The 18,327-nt window shown below is 33.3% G+C and overlaps 1 protein-coding gene across 8 annotated transcripts in view; it reads right to left on the reverse strand.

The window, feature by feature from the left end:
• Nucleotides 1-18,327, reverse strand: part of HACE1 (HECT domain and ankyrin repeat containing E3 ubiquitin protein ligase 1) — a 104,880-nt gene that overhangs the window by 22,314 nt on the left and 64,239 nt on the right. For all 8 annotated transcript variants that reach the window (XR_008916632.1, XM_007484370.3, XM_001368006.4 and 5 more), the window contains 8 exons: nt 15,625-15,962; nt 14,060-14,128; nt 13,768-13,855; nt 10,289-10,400; nt 10,092-10,189; nt 9,815-9,902; nt 6,069-6,218; nt 862-1,058 (listed from right to left, as the gene is read on the reverse strand). Coding sequence is in view for 7 of the 8 variants with exons in the window: in XM_007484370.3 (XP_007484432.1) it covers nt 862-1,058; nt 6,069-6,218; nt 9,815-9,902; nt 10,092-10,189; nt 10,289-10,400; nt 13,768-13,855; nt 14,060-14,128; nt 15,625-15,962 (1,140 nt within the window). In the remaining variant the exon portion in view is untranslated. The remainder of the gene's footprint in view (nt 1-861; nt 1,059-6,068; nt 6,219-9,814; nt 9,903-10,091; nt 10,190-10,288; nt 10,401-13,767; nt 13,856-14,059; nt 14,129-15,624; nt 15,963-18,327) is intronic.

Raw genomic sequence — 18,327 nt, forward strand, 5'->3', positions numbered from 1 at the left:
CTAAACCCCAGGAGCCAAGCCAATCTCCTGGAGGACAGCTGATTTTTTTGGAAAGCAGAGGTCCTTAGCATTTTGATCTAGGATAATTCTTACCAACATATGGTCTAGCAAAAGAGATAAGTCTATAAAATGAAATGATCGCTAAAAGTTTTTATCTACCTCTAATAATGTATATGTATATTTTTAATTTCTTTAAGTATACTTTCCTTCCATAAACCAAAACTGTCCTGTACAAAATCTGGGACATTCTATTGCATTAATTATGGAACAGACTTTTTGTGGACTGACCTAAAAATCCAAACATTTGTAACATCTCTATGGGAAAATAAATATACACTGAGTTCTTTAACTTTTGAAACACAAAACTTTATTAATTTAGGGATAGTAGATTTTAGCATATAAAGCAATAGAAAAATGGTGGTATATTTTATATATCTATTTCATACTGAAATATGCTTTTGCCCTATAATTCTATTCACTGAAATGTTTAATTTTACCTATTGAAACTTTTAACATTATACTACACTTTTGTTAAAGCAAATTTGATCTTAAAGCTGTTAGTTCTAAACTCATTGTTCACATAGCTAAGTAACGATTTAGGGAAACATTAATAACATACACTAAAATGATATGGCTAAATTATGTTCCTGGCCAGTTCATCTTCCAAAAAAGAAAAACAATAAGATCCCTTATCAATATATGACTGTACAACATATGATGGCACAATACTGAAACCTGAAAGAATTTCAAAGCCCAGAAAATAGATTCTATAAAATTATTAAAGCGAGTAAAATTTTCTTGACTACTGACTGGCATAATTATCTAGCTAATAATGGTTAGGATGAAAATTAAAATACTCACTTTATTGTCTTGTGTTACAAGAATGCTTGCACCCCCAGGTTTCAAAGGCACTTCTTCCATTGCTCCAAACACATCTGTCTCAACAGAAAAGGTTAATTCTAAACCCAGATCACTAATATCATTATCCAGTATCCACTGCAAATTTTTAGCATATTCTGGATCAATAGATGCCACATCTTGATAATTTACAGGAATACCTGAAAAACACAGATATACACAATTCAGAGGCTAAAGTACTGCTTTTTTCTGTCTGTTTCATGGTAGAACATTGCCCTCTGCTGCTCTATGGTAAAACTGCAAAATAAAACTAAATTCACTGGATAACTTAAATGGATATTACTCCTGTAATTGGTAAAGAATCTAATGAAATATTAAGTTTATGTGCAATTGCTTTTCTGATTCTTTACCACAAAAGAAAGTATTAAGAGCCTAAAAGCTAACAGGATAGTCATTTCATTAGTATAGAGTACTCACAAGTAAGGAAACTCCCACTATCAATGTAGTCAAGAGCTCTGCAACTTAACCGTCTTGGAAGTTTTTCTAAGTGCACTTAAGTGGCTTGTCCCCTGTCGTATATAGCAGGTATATATTAAAGGTAGGATTTGTCTCTATATGTTCCTGGCTTTGAGGCCAGCTTTTGCTTCTCCTAATATTATAAAAATCTTTAACATCTGTAAAAGACCTTTAAAATGACTATTATATTATAATCACATTATATAGTATCTTGACATACATATTTAATGTAAAAAAAATCAATCATTTGATAGCATCTTTCTTCTTTCAGCTAAGATTGGTTTTTTTTTTCAACAAATTTGGTTAAAATTAAGTCAATCTGTCTTCAACATCATTTTAAATCTTCTTTTTATGAGTTGGGATCTACTTTCTTCAAAATTAATTTGCTACAAAACATCCACATGAGTTTCTGATAAGAATAACAAGTGAAAAATTACAAAGAACTGGAACACAAAGAATAAGGTTCTCTATCCCTGGCACTTGGAAAAATGTTCTTTCAATTTTCTAACAGGGCTTGGATTTTTTTTTAAGTTTCAATTTTAAAATAACAAATAAATAACTAACTGTTCCTAATATGGCAAATGGAATTTTTAAAATGCATTCAGTTTTTCCAGAGCTAGACACAAAGAAAACAAGCTAAATAACAAAAAACTTCCAAGTTACTTCCCAACTTATCTAGAAGAACATATCAGAAGTTTTACTTTTTTTCTTTAATTGTGGTCAGCAAATGAAGATAAAAAGAATTTTTTTTTGACATTCAAAATCTCGAGGTACCTAAAATATTGGATTCCAACATAATGTTTCATAGAGCTGTATAATCTTTTGTTGGCTGCTCATCCTCTTTGTATCTCATATATGTTGGGGTTTTCTAAAGTTCTATTTTCAGTCTTCAACCTCTTCAACTATAATCTCTATACAAATAACTCCCAAATCTGAAACTCTTGTCAAAACTACAGTAACAGATGTTCTAAAATTCAACATATTTAAAACTTCTTCCACATGGGTCTCTCTCTAACTTCTTTTGGATCTGGTCTCCCCAATGGGGAGACTAACATTATGGATCATCACCAGCCTCATAATCTTAAAGTTATCTTTAACTCTTCACTTCTAGTATCTCACATCCAATATATCTAATGGCCTGTCAAGTCCTATAAGCAGAATATTTCTAGCATCACACATCCCCTACTGAAAAAATTCTAGCTAATACAGCTCAGTGACACAATGGATTGCATATATTTTCATAAAATCCACAATTTAAAATTTTATTTGAGAAAAAAATTCAGGGAAAGAAGCTTGCTAACTCCTTGAATCCAGAAAATGAACTGTTTGTAGAGAGATGTCTACAGAAATCTACATTGCATCAGAATATCCATAATGAACTTTGGGGTACAATTGTTTGAACTGAAAGGAGTTGAACACAGTTTTTTTTTTTTTAATGTAAACTCTTATGTCAAAGGGGACTTCCCCCTAATTGGCTTTTTGTCAATGCATCTAGCAAACATTGGTTTTACTTTCTCTCTCTTCTATTTCCCTCTTATCTCTACCTATTGTAGTTTCTCTTAGAAGGTGAAATGTTGTATGCACTTATAGTTAGAAGATTTTTAGGGGTATAAGATGATTATGTCAAATGATTCATTGGGGAGACCAGTCTTCCAAAGGATCACAAGGAGGGGATTGTGAAGATGGGATTAACTCTCCCTCATCCACTTTTAGATTTAATCACCGGAAGCATATACACTCCATTTATCCTTAAGTATGCAGAGGTCTGTGAACCACATATGCTATAGTGGGTGACGAATCAAAAATGACTGACTTCCCCCTGGGCAGTCCTAAGCAAAGCTAAAGCTACATAAATTAGAAGGAATATACAGGAAGTGATACAAAGAAAAATCTTTAAAAGCAGTGGCAACTTGTTGGAGTTGGGAGGCTGGTGAAGGATCCGCTTTGTGGACCTGAGACTGAAATTTGGTGAGACTGTTCTTGAATCTCTCCCTTTGAACCACCATGTGGGTGAGTGAAAAGGCTGTCTCCTTTTCATGGTTTTTCTGGAGGTACTAGCCTCCTGAGAGGCCCATCTCTATGACCTGATTAGAAGTCTCTGTCTCTCTCTCTCTCTCTCTCTCTCTCTCTCTCTCTCTCATATTTCCTTACTCACCCTTTCCTTACACACCCACATTTTTATACATTCAGTACAAACTTTAATTCTTAACCCTTACAGGATAGTGTTGAGCCTAGGATTAGGAAGATCTGCATTCAAATCCACCTGTTAGCTGTGTGTCTGGGCAATTCACTGAGTCTTCCTCAGTTTCCTCAACTGTAAAATGGATATGATAATGGCTCCTACTTCCCAGAGTTGTTGTAAAGATTAAATGAGAAAACATTTATAAAACGTTGCACATTGCCTGGCACATAGTAGGCACTTAATAAATGTTTGATCCCTTTCCTTCTTTTTTTTTTTAAACCCTTACCTTCTGTCTTTGGCTCCAAGGCATTAGAATGGTAAGGGCTAGGCAATGGGGGTCAAGTGACTTGCCCAGGGTCACACAGCTGGGAAGTGTCGGAGGCCAGATTTGAACCTAGGACCTCCCATCTCTAGGCCTGGCTCTCAATCCACTGACATACCCAGCTGCCTCTCCCTTTCCTTCTTGATCCTTTATCCCGTTATAAAACATCTTTATTGACTTTGCCTCCAGCCAATTTCTAGTTCAATCTATCATTCTACCTCTATCTATGTCTTCCTATGAGCATTTATTAAGCACTTACTATGTTCCAGGTACTGTACTTGGTGTTGGGGATATAAAAGCCAAAATGAAACAGTCTCTGGCCTTGATAAGCCAGCATTCTGTTGAGGGAGACATGTGAATAGGCTGATTAGCCATGGGCCTGTAGTTTTTTTTTGTTTCCTTTTTATTCCTTTACTTCTAATGATCATTTAATAAATGTTTTTAATATAGAATTTTAATTATTGATGATTAATTTTCATTTTAACATGATGGTGACCACAAAGGGAGATATCACAGTCTCATACCAGAGGAGCTGAGAAGTTGTTCCTAGGGCATGGTTCCCCTGGATAGCTCCCAACAGGGAGCATTTCTCATTTGTAACTCTTCAGCTTACTCTGTCATTCAACCAGAATGATCTAGATTCTTGGTGACATTTTTAGACCCAACATCAACAGTACAGAGGTTTGTGTCTTTTCTAGACTCCTCTGCCACATTTCTAATGATAGCAGTAATAGAATTAAAATATATCTATGTATATTAGCCAAGGCTGAAAGATTGCTACACCTGAAAAACTTGTGATAAGTATCCATCAGTTCATAGGTTTTTTAAAATGTCATACAGCAACTCATGTAAAATATGATAGTGGGTTTGTTTGCTACTGTCATTAAATGGGCTATTACAAGTTTGGGGATTTTGATACTTCTTGAATGTGCATTTCATGTTGTGCTATTGTTCTTTATTAAAAAAACACTGTTACTTGGTTTAAAAAAATCATTTGCACTCACACCATGGATCATAGCCAAGTTAAAAAGGAAATGGATCTTATTTTTTGGTGAGAAACCTTTTCTTAGATGACAAAATATGTCAATGATTGTAAGGTATATATTTTTGATTATTAAAACTTTCTTCTTATTGTTTTTGCTTGCATGTGTAATATAGTATTTCAATTTTATTTTTTTCCTTAATCAAAGGACATCCACTCATTTTCCAATTTTTTTGCCACCACAAAGAGCGAGGTTATGAATATTTTTGTTCAAATAAGTCCATCCCCATTAAATTGTATTTTTAAGTGAGGAAAGAAGAATGATTTATGAGACTGGAGAGGTAGACCCAATTCAATTTAATACTCTACTGTGATGTCATTGTGCCACTCAAAAAACCTACAGTGGTTTCCTATTTCTTGCTGAATAAATCATCAATTCCTGATGTTCACCCTCAAAGTCTTCTACCATGTGGTTTCTACCTGTGCCTATCTCGCAATATTCCTTGTTTTGTATTCTGCATATTAAAATAATCAAACTGGGCTGTTTTATTCCTGGCCCTCATTCTGCCTTTTCCTGTGCTTGTGGTACCTTCCCTATACCCCACCACCCTCAATCTTTGTAGAATTTTTTTCCTTTAAGGTCTAAGTCAGAGTTCATCACCTCTGTATAGTCCCTAAGCAACTTTGCCAAAACCTGAATCATTCCATTAAAGTAAAAGTGATATCCCTCTCTTCAAATTTCTCAAAGCATATTGCCTGTACCTTGTCTGCAATTATGTTGGTATCTCTTGTATCAGTTATTAAGTTTAAGCTCCTTAGGCAAAGGGCTTGTTTCACATTTTAATAGATACTTAATGTTTGTTGAAATGGTGCACAAAGTTTAAAATTTTCAACTGGTATGACAACTTTAATTTTGAATAAGGCTCTCTCCACTAAAATAATGGGATCTCCAGCAAAAGAAAATTTTGCTCTTCAATAACTTCAAAATCTGCCTGATTTGTAACATTCCCATCACTTGACAACTTTGCATAGGTATAGGTGGTATTCATGACCATGACTAAGATAAAATTTTAAAGAAACGAGAAAAGACAAAGATTAGGTAAAGTTACCAATTATGTTTCACATCCAACCAACACAAAAATATTTATAAAAGATTTAGGAAAACAAAGTCTAAACAAGACATTAGCAGATTGATAGTAGAATCATACCAAGAATGTGCTTATAGAATGATCTTGTAAAGTAAATGTTGACCAGTTGCCTGTGGTTCAAAGCCAATCCCAAGATCTGTCCAGCAAACCGGAAATAGTTCAAGTGATCAGGATTAACATATGAGTTGCTATTAGGCTGAAAAGTTGTCCCTTTTGAAATTAAAAAAAAATTAAGTTTTATTCCTGGATTCCATTCAGAAGTGTGAAAATGAAAATAATAAACCCTCCCCTGATTGTGAAGATTAAATTGTAACCCCTACCTATTTTTAGATTTAATCACCAAAAGTGTCAACACACTTCTTAAAGTTCAGTGGGAAGATCTGCCCATTTTTAGATTTAATCACCAAAGGTGGAAACACCCCATTCACATTTGAGTGGGGGAGGTCTGTGACCCACATGTATGATAGTGGATGACGAATCAGAATCGACTGACTGCATCCTGAGCAGTCCTAAAGCAGCACTTCAACTATGACTGGTAGACGAAGAATTAGGGGAAAGCACAGGAAGAGATGCAAAAGAAAGTGTCTTTAAAAGGAGTGACAACTTCCTGAGTTCAGTTCTACTGACAGTTCTTCTTTCTTGGGAGTGGAAGCTGGTGGAGAATCTACTGACTGGACCCGAGACCCTGTTCCTGGTGAGGTTGTTCTAAAATCTCTTCCTTTCTCCTGAAACATGGTAAGTGAAAAGCTGACTCTTTAACTGTTGGATTTTCTGAAAAAAAAAAACTAGCCTCAGGGGCAACTTTTCTCTTGAGAGAAACTTCTCCAGGTCCTCAGTTTTGCCGAGGCCTAAGGACTAACTCTCCCTGCCCGGGTTGAGTCAGGGGCTGTGAGTAAATTACTTAGTGCTTAAGCTAGATATCTTACCCTAACCTTTCTCTGGTTTTCTTACTTCACTCTTTCTATATTTTGTAAATAAATTGTAAATAAATGTCTTTGGAATTAATATAAATTCCTGGTGACCCTATTTTAAATATAACTCAGTCCATCCTTTTTATAAAAATTAACCCTTTTTCCCTTACAGAAGGAAGGTTTTAAAATTAGTTCACTTTTTAAAGAAAGTTAGCATATGCTGTGAAAACACAATAGTTTTAATAATCAAAATAACTAGTTATTTATTCATTTAATTTAAATATCTCCAGATGCCTGAACAACAAAAGTTCTATAGAACATGACATCAAGATTATAAAATATAAGTAGCATATGCAAATAACTACATGGAAAATGGTTAAAGTGATAGATCCCTAGCCCAGAGTAGTTTACATTCTATAACAACATTATTTCACTGCTGACATAATAATCCATAGAGTCCTATAACACTATACCTTGGCCACAGTTGAATTAATAAATATTGATGTTGTGTATAAGCTTCAACAGTAATACTGCCTGTAGAATGTGTAATTTATTCAATGGAAAGGGGGATAGGAAAAAAAATCACTAATTCACCTCCATTTATCAAGGAAGGTATTTGTGCAAGAAAAAAACTTTCATGGAACTTTGAAGGAAAAAAAAATATCTGTAAGAGTAATAAGAGCCCACTCCACATATATAAGGATTGTAATTGAATGTAATTTAGATAAATGGAATGGTATGTAGGTCTTTCTAGATGGGCTAGATAGGAAAGAAATAAGGAGATATAAAAATATAGAATACAAGTAAATAGTTACTTCCAGGTACCAAAACTATCTCAAAATAATAAAAACCAATTCTCAAACTTTGTGCCTGGTGGTATATAAAATAATTATATATATGTTTTATATACCTACAATAATTAATCCCTTCCTGGTGTAAAGACTGAAAACATTCTGTCCAATGTGGAATATAAAGGCCAGTAGTTTCAAGTAAATGTCATTTATCTCAAGAAGAGTACTGTTCCTTAATCCTAATCCTTTGCAATCTAACTCTTAGTTGTATCACTTAATTGACACTGCTCTCCAAAATTACCAGTGACGTTTTTTTAAAAAATCCTTACCTTCTCTCTTATTATGAATTCTAAGCAGGGGCTAGGCAACTGAGGTTAGGTGACTTGTCCAGGGTCACATAACTAGAAAATGTCTGAGGCCAAATTTGAACCCAGGTCCTCCCAACTCCAGCCCAACCCACTATCCATTGGCTACCTAGCTGCCTCTCAGTGCTGTCTTACTTGGTAAATGCAAAAACCTTTTTCAATTCTCATCCTTTTTGACCTCCCTGAAGCATCTGACACTATCATTCACCCTCTTTCTGATGTTCTCTTCTCTCTAGGTTTCTGTGACATTGCTCTATCCTGATTCTCCTCCTATTTGATAGGTCTCAAACTCCTTTGCTAGATCTTCATCCAAATCATACCTACTATCCATGGGTATCTCCAAGAACCCTACTCTGGGCCTTCCTTTCTTCCCCCTAAATACTATTTCACTGATCTCATCCACTCCCACAGATTCAATTATCATACCTATACTAAAAATTCTAAAATCTGTTTATCTGGTCCTAAAGTCTCTGATGAGCTGCAGTCTCCAGCTGAAGATTTCAAATGAATTTTAGGCATTTTAAATGCATTACGTCCAAAACTGAACCATTATCTCCCTCAACCCTCAAAACCCTCCCTTCTTCCAAATGTTTTTACTATCCAGAGTACCACCATCCTGGGATTACCCAGGCTTACAGTCCAGGTTTCTTACCTGAACTACTGCAATAGCCTTTTGGTTGGTCTTCCTGTCTCATCTCTACTGACTCCATTTAATCTTACACTCAGCTATCCTTATGTACAAAACTGATTATATCACCTCCCTCCCTCAACCAAATATCTGATCAACTCTAGGACCTCCCTATCACATCCAGTATCAAATATAAAAGCCTATTTGGCTCTTTAAATTCTTTATAACCTACTCCCCCTCAACCTTTCCAGCCTTTTTGCATCTTACTCTCTTCCATTTATTACGCAAATCCAGTGACACTGGCCTCCTTCCTATTTTTTGTATAAAATATTCCACTACCCAGTTCCAAAGTATTTTCACTGTCTATCCCCCATACCTGTAACTCTCTCCCTGCTCATCTCTACCTCCTAGTTTTCTTTATATTCTAGCTAAAATCTAAAATATATCTAAAATTCTTAGTTACTTCTCATAACTTATCCTGTACATTTCTTATTTGCATATGGTTATTTGAATATTGTGCTATCATTCAATTATGAGCTACTTGACAGCAAAAACTGTTTTTTTCTTTCTTTGTATTACTAGCACATTACATATAATAAGCAGTTAGTAAAGACTAATTGATCAATTAAAAATAATTTAACTTCAAAGGGTTATATGATAAACTAGGTAATTCTGATTTTGAAATACTTTCAGTGAATCAAAAATCAAAAGTAAGAATTTATAAAATGAGATGATAAAAAAGTTTTTTTTTTTGGTTTAAAAAAGTGTAAGTTAGATCATAAGCAAGGAAAAGAGGAAGAAATATATTCATTTTATGAATGTATATATAATTAATCTAGTCCTGAATACACATGGTCAAATAAAAATAACACAAGATCTTGAGTCAAAAGACTTGAATTCTAATCTTTGCACTTTCTTCAGGCAAATCATGACACTATGCCTTATTAGTTTCCTTATCTAGAAAATACTGAAAATATCTGACCTGACAACTTTAGCAAGTTAAATCATGTAAACAGACACTATACTTTGAAAAGTTTAGTGCATACAAATAAAAGGTATTACTAATTAATATTAATATCCTCTGTAAAGATAAAAGAAACAATACACTTACCATCAGCTGACTGGGTGAACAGTGCATAATCAGGGTTAACTATCTCATTAGATAAAATATCAAACCATTCGCGTACAACACCTTGACCCTGGGTTTAAGAAAATAATAACCAATAGTATTTCATATGAGAAATGACAATAAATACATGTCTATGTACGTTTGCATATATTTTAAAATATGATGAAAACAAAAATTTTATGTCAAGTTCTATTTAACTATATTTTAGTCTCTTTTTTTTTTACACAGTGATGTGCAGTTCATTTATTTTTATACCCACCATGCCTTCTTCTCCATGGAAACGCACAGCAATCCCCTGTTTTAGCTTTGCACAATTTGCTTTAGACACAACTTCACAGCTACTCCTAAAAATAGAATCTAAATATGTAGCACTGATTAGTTTTATATCTTAAAACTCATAATAAAAACAAAAGTCTCAGTGAATCTCACATGCATTGGCTTGTTTTTCAGATTTACCTCTATGAACCAGCAGAATATCATTTTCATTCACTGGTCTGTGTACCATGTCTGAATCTGATTGCCCTGAATGCAAATGTTCATAGAACCACTCACAACGATCTTTAAAAGGCTACCAAAAAAATGAGATATGTTAAACATTACAATTATATAATTATCATCCTCGCTTTAAGTATTATGTAAAATAGCCTGATTATAAAGTACCATTCTGAGACTCTTATGAGTAATTAGTTGATAATGTTCAAACATTTCAGCAACTGTTCATAAAATAAAAGCAGAACCAGGAACATCCCACATATTTTCCAGAACTTGCTACCATTTTCAACAGGATACCCCTGATAATTTACAAATTTATGTCCAGCTATTTAATGCCAGATATGTAATTGAACAAATCTATAACAAATTAGTTTCTTTTCAAGCTCAACAAGGCTTATAAAAATTAGTTCTCATGCACAGGAAAATCACTGTACATGTTTCATTTCATTTTTAATTAAAATAGTCCCATACGTAGCCTTTATTTTTGCCCTTTGGAATGAGAGATGGCCTTGTGATTGGCAATTAAGAATTTGGTACCCTTTCCTCTCTCCAAAAGCTCTGAAGCTAATAAAAAACCTGAAGTCAGATACAGATATTTTGATTAGCTATTAAGTAAACAAAATGGTAATAATGAGTAATTTTGTAATCCATTAGCAAATATTTACTAAGCACTTATACTTGGCCAGTGCTGTGGGGATGAAAAAGAAGCACAGAGCAAAATCTCTGCACTCACACAGTCTATAATCCAGTTGAGGACATAAGCTTAATACATGAAACAATTAGGGAACAAAAGAAGAGGGTGCATGCAGATATTTAAGTGTTTAAAATATGTGGATGTAAACTATAGATTATAAAGGAGTTTAGAGCTGGAAAAAAAAAGTAGGTGGAGGCCAAAGCAGCTGACAAAGGCATCATGAAAAAGGATTTAACTTTCAAATATCCGTAGATTTTTAGGACAACAAGGAGATCTAGAAATCATCTGGTCCAATCAATTCATTTCTCAGATAAGAAAACTGAGAGAAAAGATCATAAAGATAGTGGCTGAGTTGAAGCCCAAACCCAAGTTGCTATCTGTTAGTCATTAAGCAAAGGCAGAGTTTATTTGATGGAAAGAAGGAAAGCAGGCATGCCAAGCTGAAAGAGTAATAGAAGACAATGCTAATCAAATTAACATGACAAAAGTAGTAAAGTATTAAAATTAGATGGAAATAAGCTTGGGCCAGCAGAAAGAGGGAATAGCTGTATTTTGTATAACAAGCAAAAAACCTTAGATTTGCTATACAAGAAGAAGCAATTTTGTTTTGGTTTGTTTTTTATCATGGAGGTGACGATTCTGGCAGAGCAAAATTTTCCAACATGCTCTTGTGATGGGTAACTTTCTCCTCCCAATATATTCTTCCCTCCATCTTTCCTTCTCCCATTTCAACTCCTTTTTGTGTTCTTGTAATAGATTATATTATATTGAGAGTAGAGATTGTCTTAGCTTTTATTTCTATTTGTCTCCCCATCACTTATCATAGTGGTTGGCACACAGTAGATGCTTAATAAATATTTATTTACTAGGCAACACGAGTTAATAAGGGCACTTGACTATGCAGTGACAATGGAGATAAAGAGATGAATATAAAACATTTGAAGAAAGAAACAATAAGCCATGATGACAAATTGGACCCAGGAGATAAAGAGGTGGGTAAAGTCAAATAAAATAAGAATCATTGGTTTATAAGAATAGAAAACAGTGTCTTTAACAGGAATAAGAAAATTTGGAGGAAGACAGAAAAGAGAAAAAAGGGATTAGTAAGATCTCAAATATGCAACTTTTAGAAGCAAAATTCAAGAAGAGTTACTGAAACATACTGGTCTCTGGCCAAAATGATCCTCTAGTTCAAATTCTTACTCATTTTAAAAGACTCAAATTGCATACCACCTCCTCCAGGACAGCCTCCTCTATCTAAATTCTTATCCTTGTATCATTCATCACATCAATTGCTTTCTATAAATGACAGCAGGGTTTTTTGTTGTTGCTGTAGTTTTTTGCCACCTAGGATACCACCTAATATAAAATCTAAACTACTTGAAGATTGTTGTGGTCTTTTTTTTAACAATACAGAATGAAATAAACAGATCCAGGAAAATAATGCACACAATAGTACAAATATGTAAATGGGAAAAAATGAAATGAAAAAAAAATGTTGCATAATTATAAAAGCCAAGCACAGCCACAGAAAAAGTTGATAAAAGGCATCCATTATGGCAGATGTAGATGACTTTGAATATAGCATATTGCATATACTGTCAGATAAGGTACAATGATGCCAGATAAAAAGTAGCAAAATGCTACCAGTAGTTCTGACCTTCCATACATGATTCAAATGGCAAGGTTCCAATTTTATCTCAATGCTAGAGCCATGAATGTTTCATTGATGCACTTTAAAATAAAAATATAATTTCCCTACAACTAACAATAAAACAATAATAGAGTTTTGACTTAAAGGCAGTTCTTATAGAGAAGCTTTTAAAAGAAATAATGGCTAAATAGAAATCAATATAGTTCTTGCTAATCATTAACTTATCTGCCACTATCTAATCTAATTGAGCCTTATTCCTAGAAATTGATTATAAAGTTTCATTCTAACTCACCCTGAGAGCTTAGCCTGGAGTCAAAAGTCCTTCCAAGTGATCTGTATCCAACTTTAAAGACTTCTAATTAGGTTCAAAATGCCTATGGGCTGCTCCTACAAAGTACCAGTGGCTTTTATGTGTTAGCCACAGATAATCTATTCACTCTATTTGGAACTATTTGAAGAGTAAGTCTTTCATTTACCTTTCCACTATTCTGAATAAAGTATTAGAATGTGAGGACCTTGATTATCTTATGTTACATTAATCTTCCTATCCCAGGAGCTTCACATAGTACCTTACACACAGAAGGTGATTAACAGATGTTTACTGAATATTTCCAACTAAATTTTAAGCCTTTAATGGATGTCAGGAACCAGACTCTATATTTCCCTTCTTCCCCACAATACAAATTCTCCAAAGTAATATAAATTCAATCAATATTTCCTGATGACAATAGAGGAACAAGCAAAAATGTCATTCCAATTCAAAAGTTTAAGGAATTGAAAGAAAAATATAAAACACCCATAGGACATATTATAACTTACTAATACAGTTCTATATTTCTATATTTTGGTGCTTACTACACTGTCCCCCCGAATATAAGTTTCTATCTCGTTCTTATGGTAAGCAAATGAGAAAAGCTTCTACATATTATTACATAGACAATTTAAACATATAGTTCAAGTCCTCTAAGGTCTAAGCAGAGACATAGTTGATTGATCTACCACTAGACAATCTGGTTGAAAATGTATTTAAATTTCAAAAATTAATATAGCTGGACTTTCATTTAAAAAAAAAACCCAAATGAGAGAAAGTCCTACCTGTGCTTTTATAATATGCATAAACCTTGACATCAGTTCAGGACACTCAAGGAGGAAGTGAAAGTGGTCAAAAATTATTTTGGGGTTTCTGGAAAAAGAAATTATTCAGTTAGCAGAAATGAACAGAATCTAGTAAGATGCAAATTCATGGCAAAATGTGCATTCAAAATTATAATTTAAAATCCATTCATCCTAAAGTTTCATTTAGTAGAAGGTATAAAAGATACAAGAAAATGTTTGTTTTATTTATTCTACCTTAAATTAAGCATTAGGAGATATCTAAAAGCCTTACCGATTGACAAAGCATTTAAGAACTTCATCATGTTTGCATACAAATTCTATGAAACGGGGTGAAGTCATTCTGTAGGAAAGGAAAACAAAATCAATCAAGCTCAGGATACATAAGAACTACAACTTAATGAAATAACATAATTCTATGACCATAAGACCAGAGATTAATTAGTCAATTAACATATATTTATTGAGCACCTATTATGTGCTGGGGACCATACTCAGCACCTGGCAAATAGCTACTTGAAAGGAATTTACATTCAAGTAAGGAAAACAAGTGCATAAATAAGTATGGACCAAATAAAGAGAATAAAAATAATGCAAAGTAGTTAAATATGAGTTAATTTAGAAAGATATGCCCTCTAAACTAAGAAGAATCAGGATAGGTTTCATGTAGAAGATGGTACTTGAGTGGTTTCTTAAAGAAGAGGGATTCTTTGGGAGAAAATGCACTCTAGTCAAGTGGAAAAATCAAAGCAAAAACAGAGACAGAAAGCTAAAGTATTGAGTGTGAAGAATAGAGAAAGCTAACTTATTTGGACAGAACAGCTGTAAGAGGGTAAGTAATATCCAGTGAGGCTAGAGAGGTAAGTTGGGGCCAGGATCTGAAAATTACTAAAAGATAAACAGAAAAGCTTATATTTGATTCTAAAAATAACAGGAAGCCACTGGAGTTGATAGAATGCACTGTCAGTCAGACTTAAGGAAAATCATTTAGGAAACAGTATAGACAATACAGTGGGGAAAAGACTTTTGACAGGATAACCAATTAGGACATTGTTTCAATAATCACAATGAGAAGTGATGAAGAGCAAAGCTAAATTGTGAGTGGAGAGAAGGATTAAATAAATCTGAGAGAAAATTAGTTTGATGTGCCCTTAAAAGTTTAGAAGTGAGAGAAGGGGGCAGAATAGAGTTAGGAATAAAAATAACTCAGTTTTGGACATTTTGAGTTTGAAATATCTCCAGGATATGCAGTGTGAAAATGTCCACTAACCAACTGATGATGCATTTCAGGGGGAAGCCTGGGACTGCATCTATAGATAGATTAGATATACAAAGAAATATATTTGAGTCATTTGTGTAGATGATAGTTGAACTCACCATAGTTAATGACTCTACTGAGAAGACCTACATTAGAGAGCTAATCTATTTCAATCAATGTTCTTGAGTTTTAGAAAAATAAGGAAAAGTATTGAAGAGAAATACATATGTTAAATTCTTAGAGAATAATTGTACCAAGTTACTTTTGAAAACTGAAAACATATGAATACTGAATTTTTGAAAACTAAAATAGTTCTAGATACTTCTCTCATCTTTATGCACTGTGTTGGTATTTAAATTTACTTTCTCTTCCCATATAATGTATTTCTTAAAATATTATTATGAAATAAATAGGGAGATTTCTTTAAATTGGGAACCAAAGCAATATGTTCTACAAAAAATATATGTTTAAGACTCCCCCCCAGAAAATTAATAAATGTAATATCTTATTACTAAAATCATAAAGATTCTGTAATTGTATTATTTAGTAGAGATGAGAGTAATAAGCAAAAAGCTTCTTACCCTGGAGGCATCTGACAAGAGCAGCACATATAAAAAGCTTGAATGACAGCACTTAGCCGGTTAGCTGTCATGGAGATAACATCCTGACAATCCACATTAGCTTCCTGCTTCCCTGCAATATCATCTGGTTTAGATTCCCCTGTGTCAATGGATAGATTTTCACTGCTCCCAGTTCCTGGACTGCCAAATGAAGGGATAGAAGTAGTATCTTGCTGATCTGGTCCTTTTTGCTTCAATAAAATAGATGTGATGTTGGTCGAGTCCTTTTTGTTTTTCATCAACTCTGTGGCTATTAACACTAACCATTCATCTAATGAGTGCCAGAGCAACTCCAAAGGCTATGAAAAAATGAAAAATTTAAGTGATTTTTAGTTTAGACAATAGAAAAATAGCTCATCAGTTCATTAACAAATAATTCTTTAAATAGATAGAATACATTTCCAAATAAATATTATAAAAAGTAAATCATGCCAGTTTATTTTTCAAAATAAGGTGATATTTATAGGAAACATAATATTAAGGTATCAGTTTTAAATGAAATGTTTGCAATAAAAGGAAAAACATGAATTTATAAACATGAGAAAACTTAAAGATGAAAAAATTAAAATTCAGTAATGATGGAAAAGTTACTCTAGTCCACATATAGTCACTTAAAAAAACCCAAACATTCAATATAGTGACACAAATGATGAAGCAGGAAGAATACTGTACTCAAAGTTAGAGGATCACAGCTCTTTTACACCTCAGCTTTGTTACCTGCCAGTTACATGTCCCTGATCAAGTCATTTACCTACTCTGATACTGGGTTCCCTTATTGACACAAATTAGACTAGATGAAATTTGAGACATTCTACCTTTAAAATCCTATAAATCATATGAAATTTATTCTTTCAAAGTATGTAACTGTTGCTAAAGTATCCCTAGGGTTGCTAAAGTATCCCTAGGGAGACTGTTACTGTATGGTATATCAATTTATTATCAACTAACTTCATGCTTCTCAAGCATTTAAAAATATAAAATTACATTTTAAAAGATTCATAAAAATAAACTCTCTTGAATGCAAAATTAGCTGTGTTCCTTACAGTGAACACTATAAGTTAAATACAAAAGTATGTGGATTACATAATAAAATAGACTACCCAAGAATCACAGCATTCTTAAAATAGCAATTAAAAAAAAATACTAAACAATTATAAAAAAAGACTTGCTGGAAAATTCATTCTTCAAACAGGAAAAAAAAAGAAAAAAGTCATTAATAATAGCTCTACTGATCACTTCAAGTAAAAGTGATCTTTCCCTGTCCCATTTTTCCTAGAACCTTTGGCTCTCTCCTCTATCCTATTATATTCTATACCTGGTATTAGCTACCTAGCAAAGAATAAGAATTAAAGTTGCCTTCTTCATATCCATAAGGGCCTACTACAGTGCCTTGAACCAAGTGTGAGCTTAATAAACATTTGTTGAATTGAATTATTGCTTCATTTCTATACTTTCATAAATATCACTATTGTAAGAGTCATTCCTCAGTTGAAAAATGGCCAAAGCTTATAAACAGGTAGTTCCCAAGGGAAGAAATCCAAACTATCTAGTCATATGAAAAAATGCCCCAAGTTACTAAAAATTAGAAAAATGTGAATTAAAGCAACTCTGCGGTTCTATCACCTACCTATCAGATTAGCAAAGTTGACAAAAAAAAGGGAAAATTACAGATTCGGTAAGTTCTGGGGAATGGAAGGAGAGGCACATTAATAAAAATGATGCAACTATAATTGGTACAGCCTTTCTGATAAGCATTTTGGAATCATCCCCCAAAATTTAAGAAACTATGCATATACTTTGCTCCATCAATACCACTATTAAGATCATGGCCCAAAGAAATCAGAAAAAGAAGAGAAATTCCTACATGTACAAAAATATTTATAGTAGTTCATTTTTTGGTGGTCAAGAACTAGAAACTAAGGGAACACCCATCAACTTTATTTTTAAAAAAAGATAAAAGAAGATGAATGAATAAATTATATGAATGCAATATATATGTATATGATGGGCAAGTCATTTAACCCCCACTGCCTTGCCCTTACCACTATTCTGCCTTGGAACCAATACACAGTATTGATTCTAAGGTGGAAAATAAGGGTTTAAAAAAATGGGAGAATGCCATTTCAGAGAAACATAAAAAGTTTCGTATTAACTGTAGCATAATAAAGTAAACAGAAGCTAACCAACTTCAAAAGACTTAAAGAATTCTGATCAATCATGATCCAGAGGACTGACACTGAAGAATGCCATCCTTCTGAAAGGTGACTGACTAAATATGGAGAGACACCTGTTTTTGGCATGGTCAGTATGGGAATTTGTATTTCTTGATGTTGCAGATTTGTTACAAAGGTTTTCTTTTTCTTTATGTGTGTGTGTGTGTATATATATATATATACACACACATATATATTTTTTTTTAACAGTGGTGGGGAAGGATATGGAAAAAGAAAACAAATACTTACAAATTAAAAAAACATTTTAGTTGTTGAGAAAATAATTTTAAGTGATGAAATATCACACTGTCAGTATAGAAAATTAAGATTATATATGGGAATTCTATATAATTATAAAATAACAAAATTAGACACTGAGGAGTCACCTAGGTGTATCTTCAAGTAGTGTCAGATTTTCAGAATCCTAGATAGAGAAAAACCTATTTTTTTT

The sequence above is a fragment of the Monodelphis domestica genome, chromosome 2, assembly GCF_027887165.1.
Source record: "Monodelphis domestica isolate mMonDom1 chromosome 2, mMonDom1.pri, whole genome shotgun sequence".
NCBI classification, from domain to species: Eukaryota; Metazoa; Chordata; class Mammalia; order Didelphimorphia; family Didelphidae; genus Monodelphis; species Monodelphis domestica.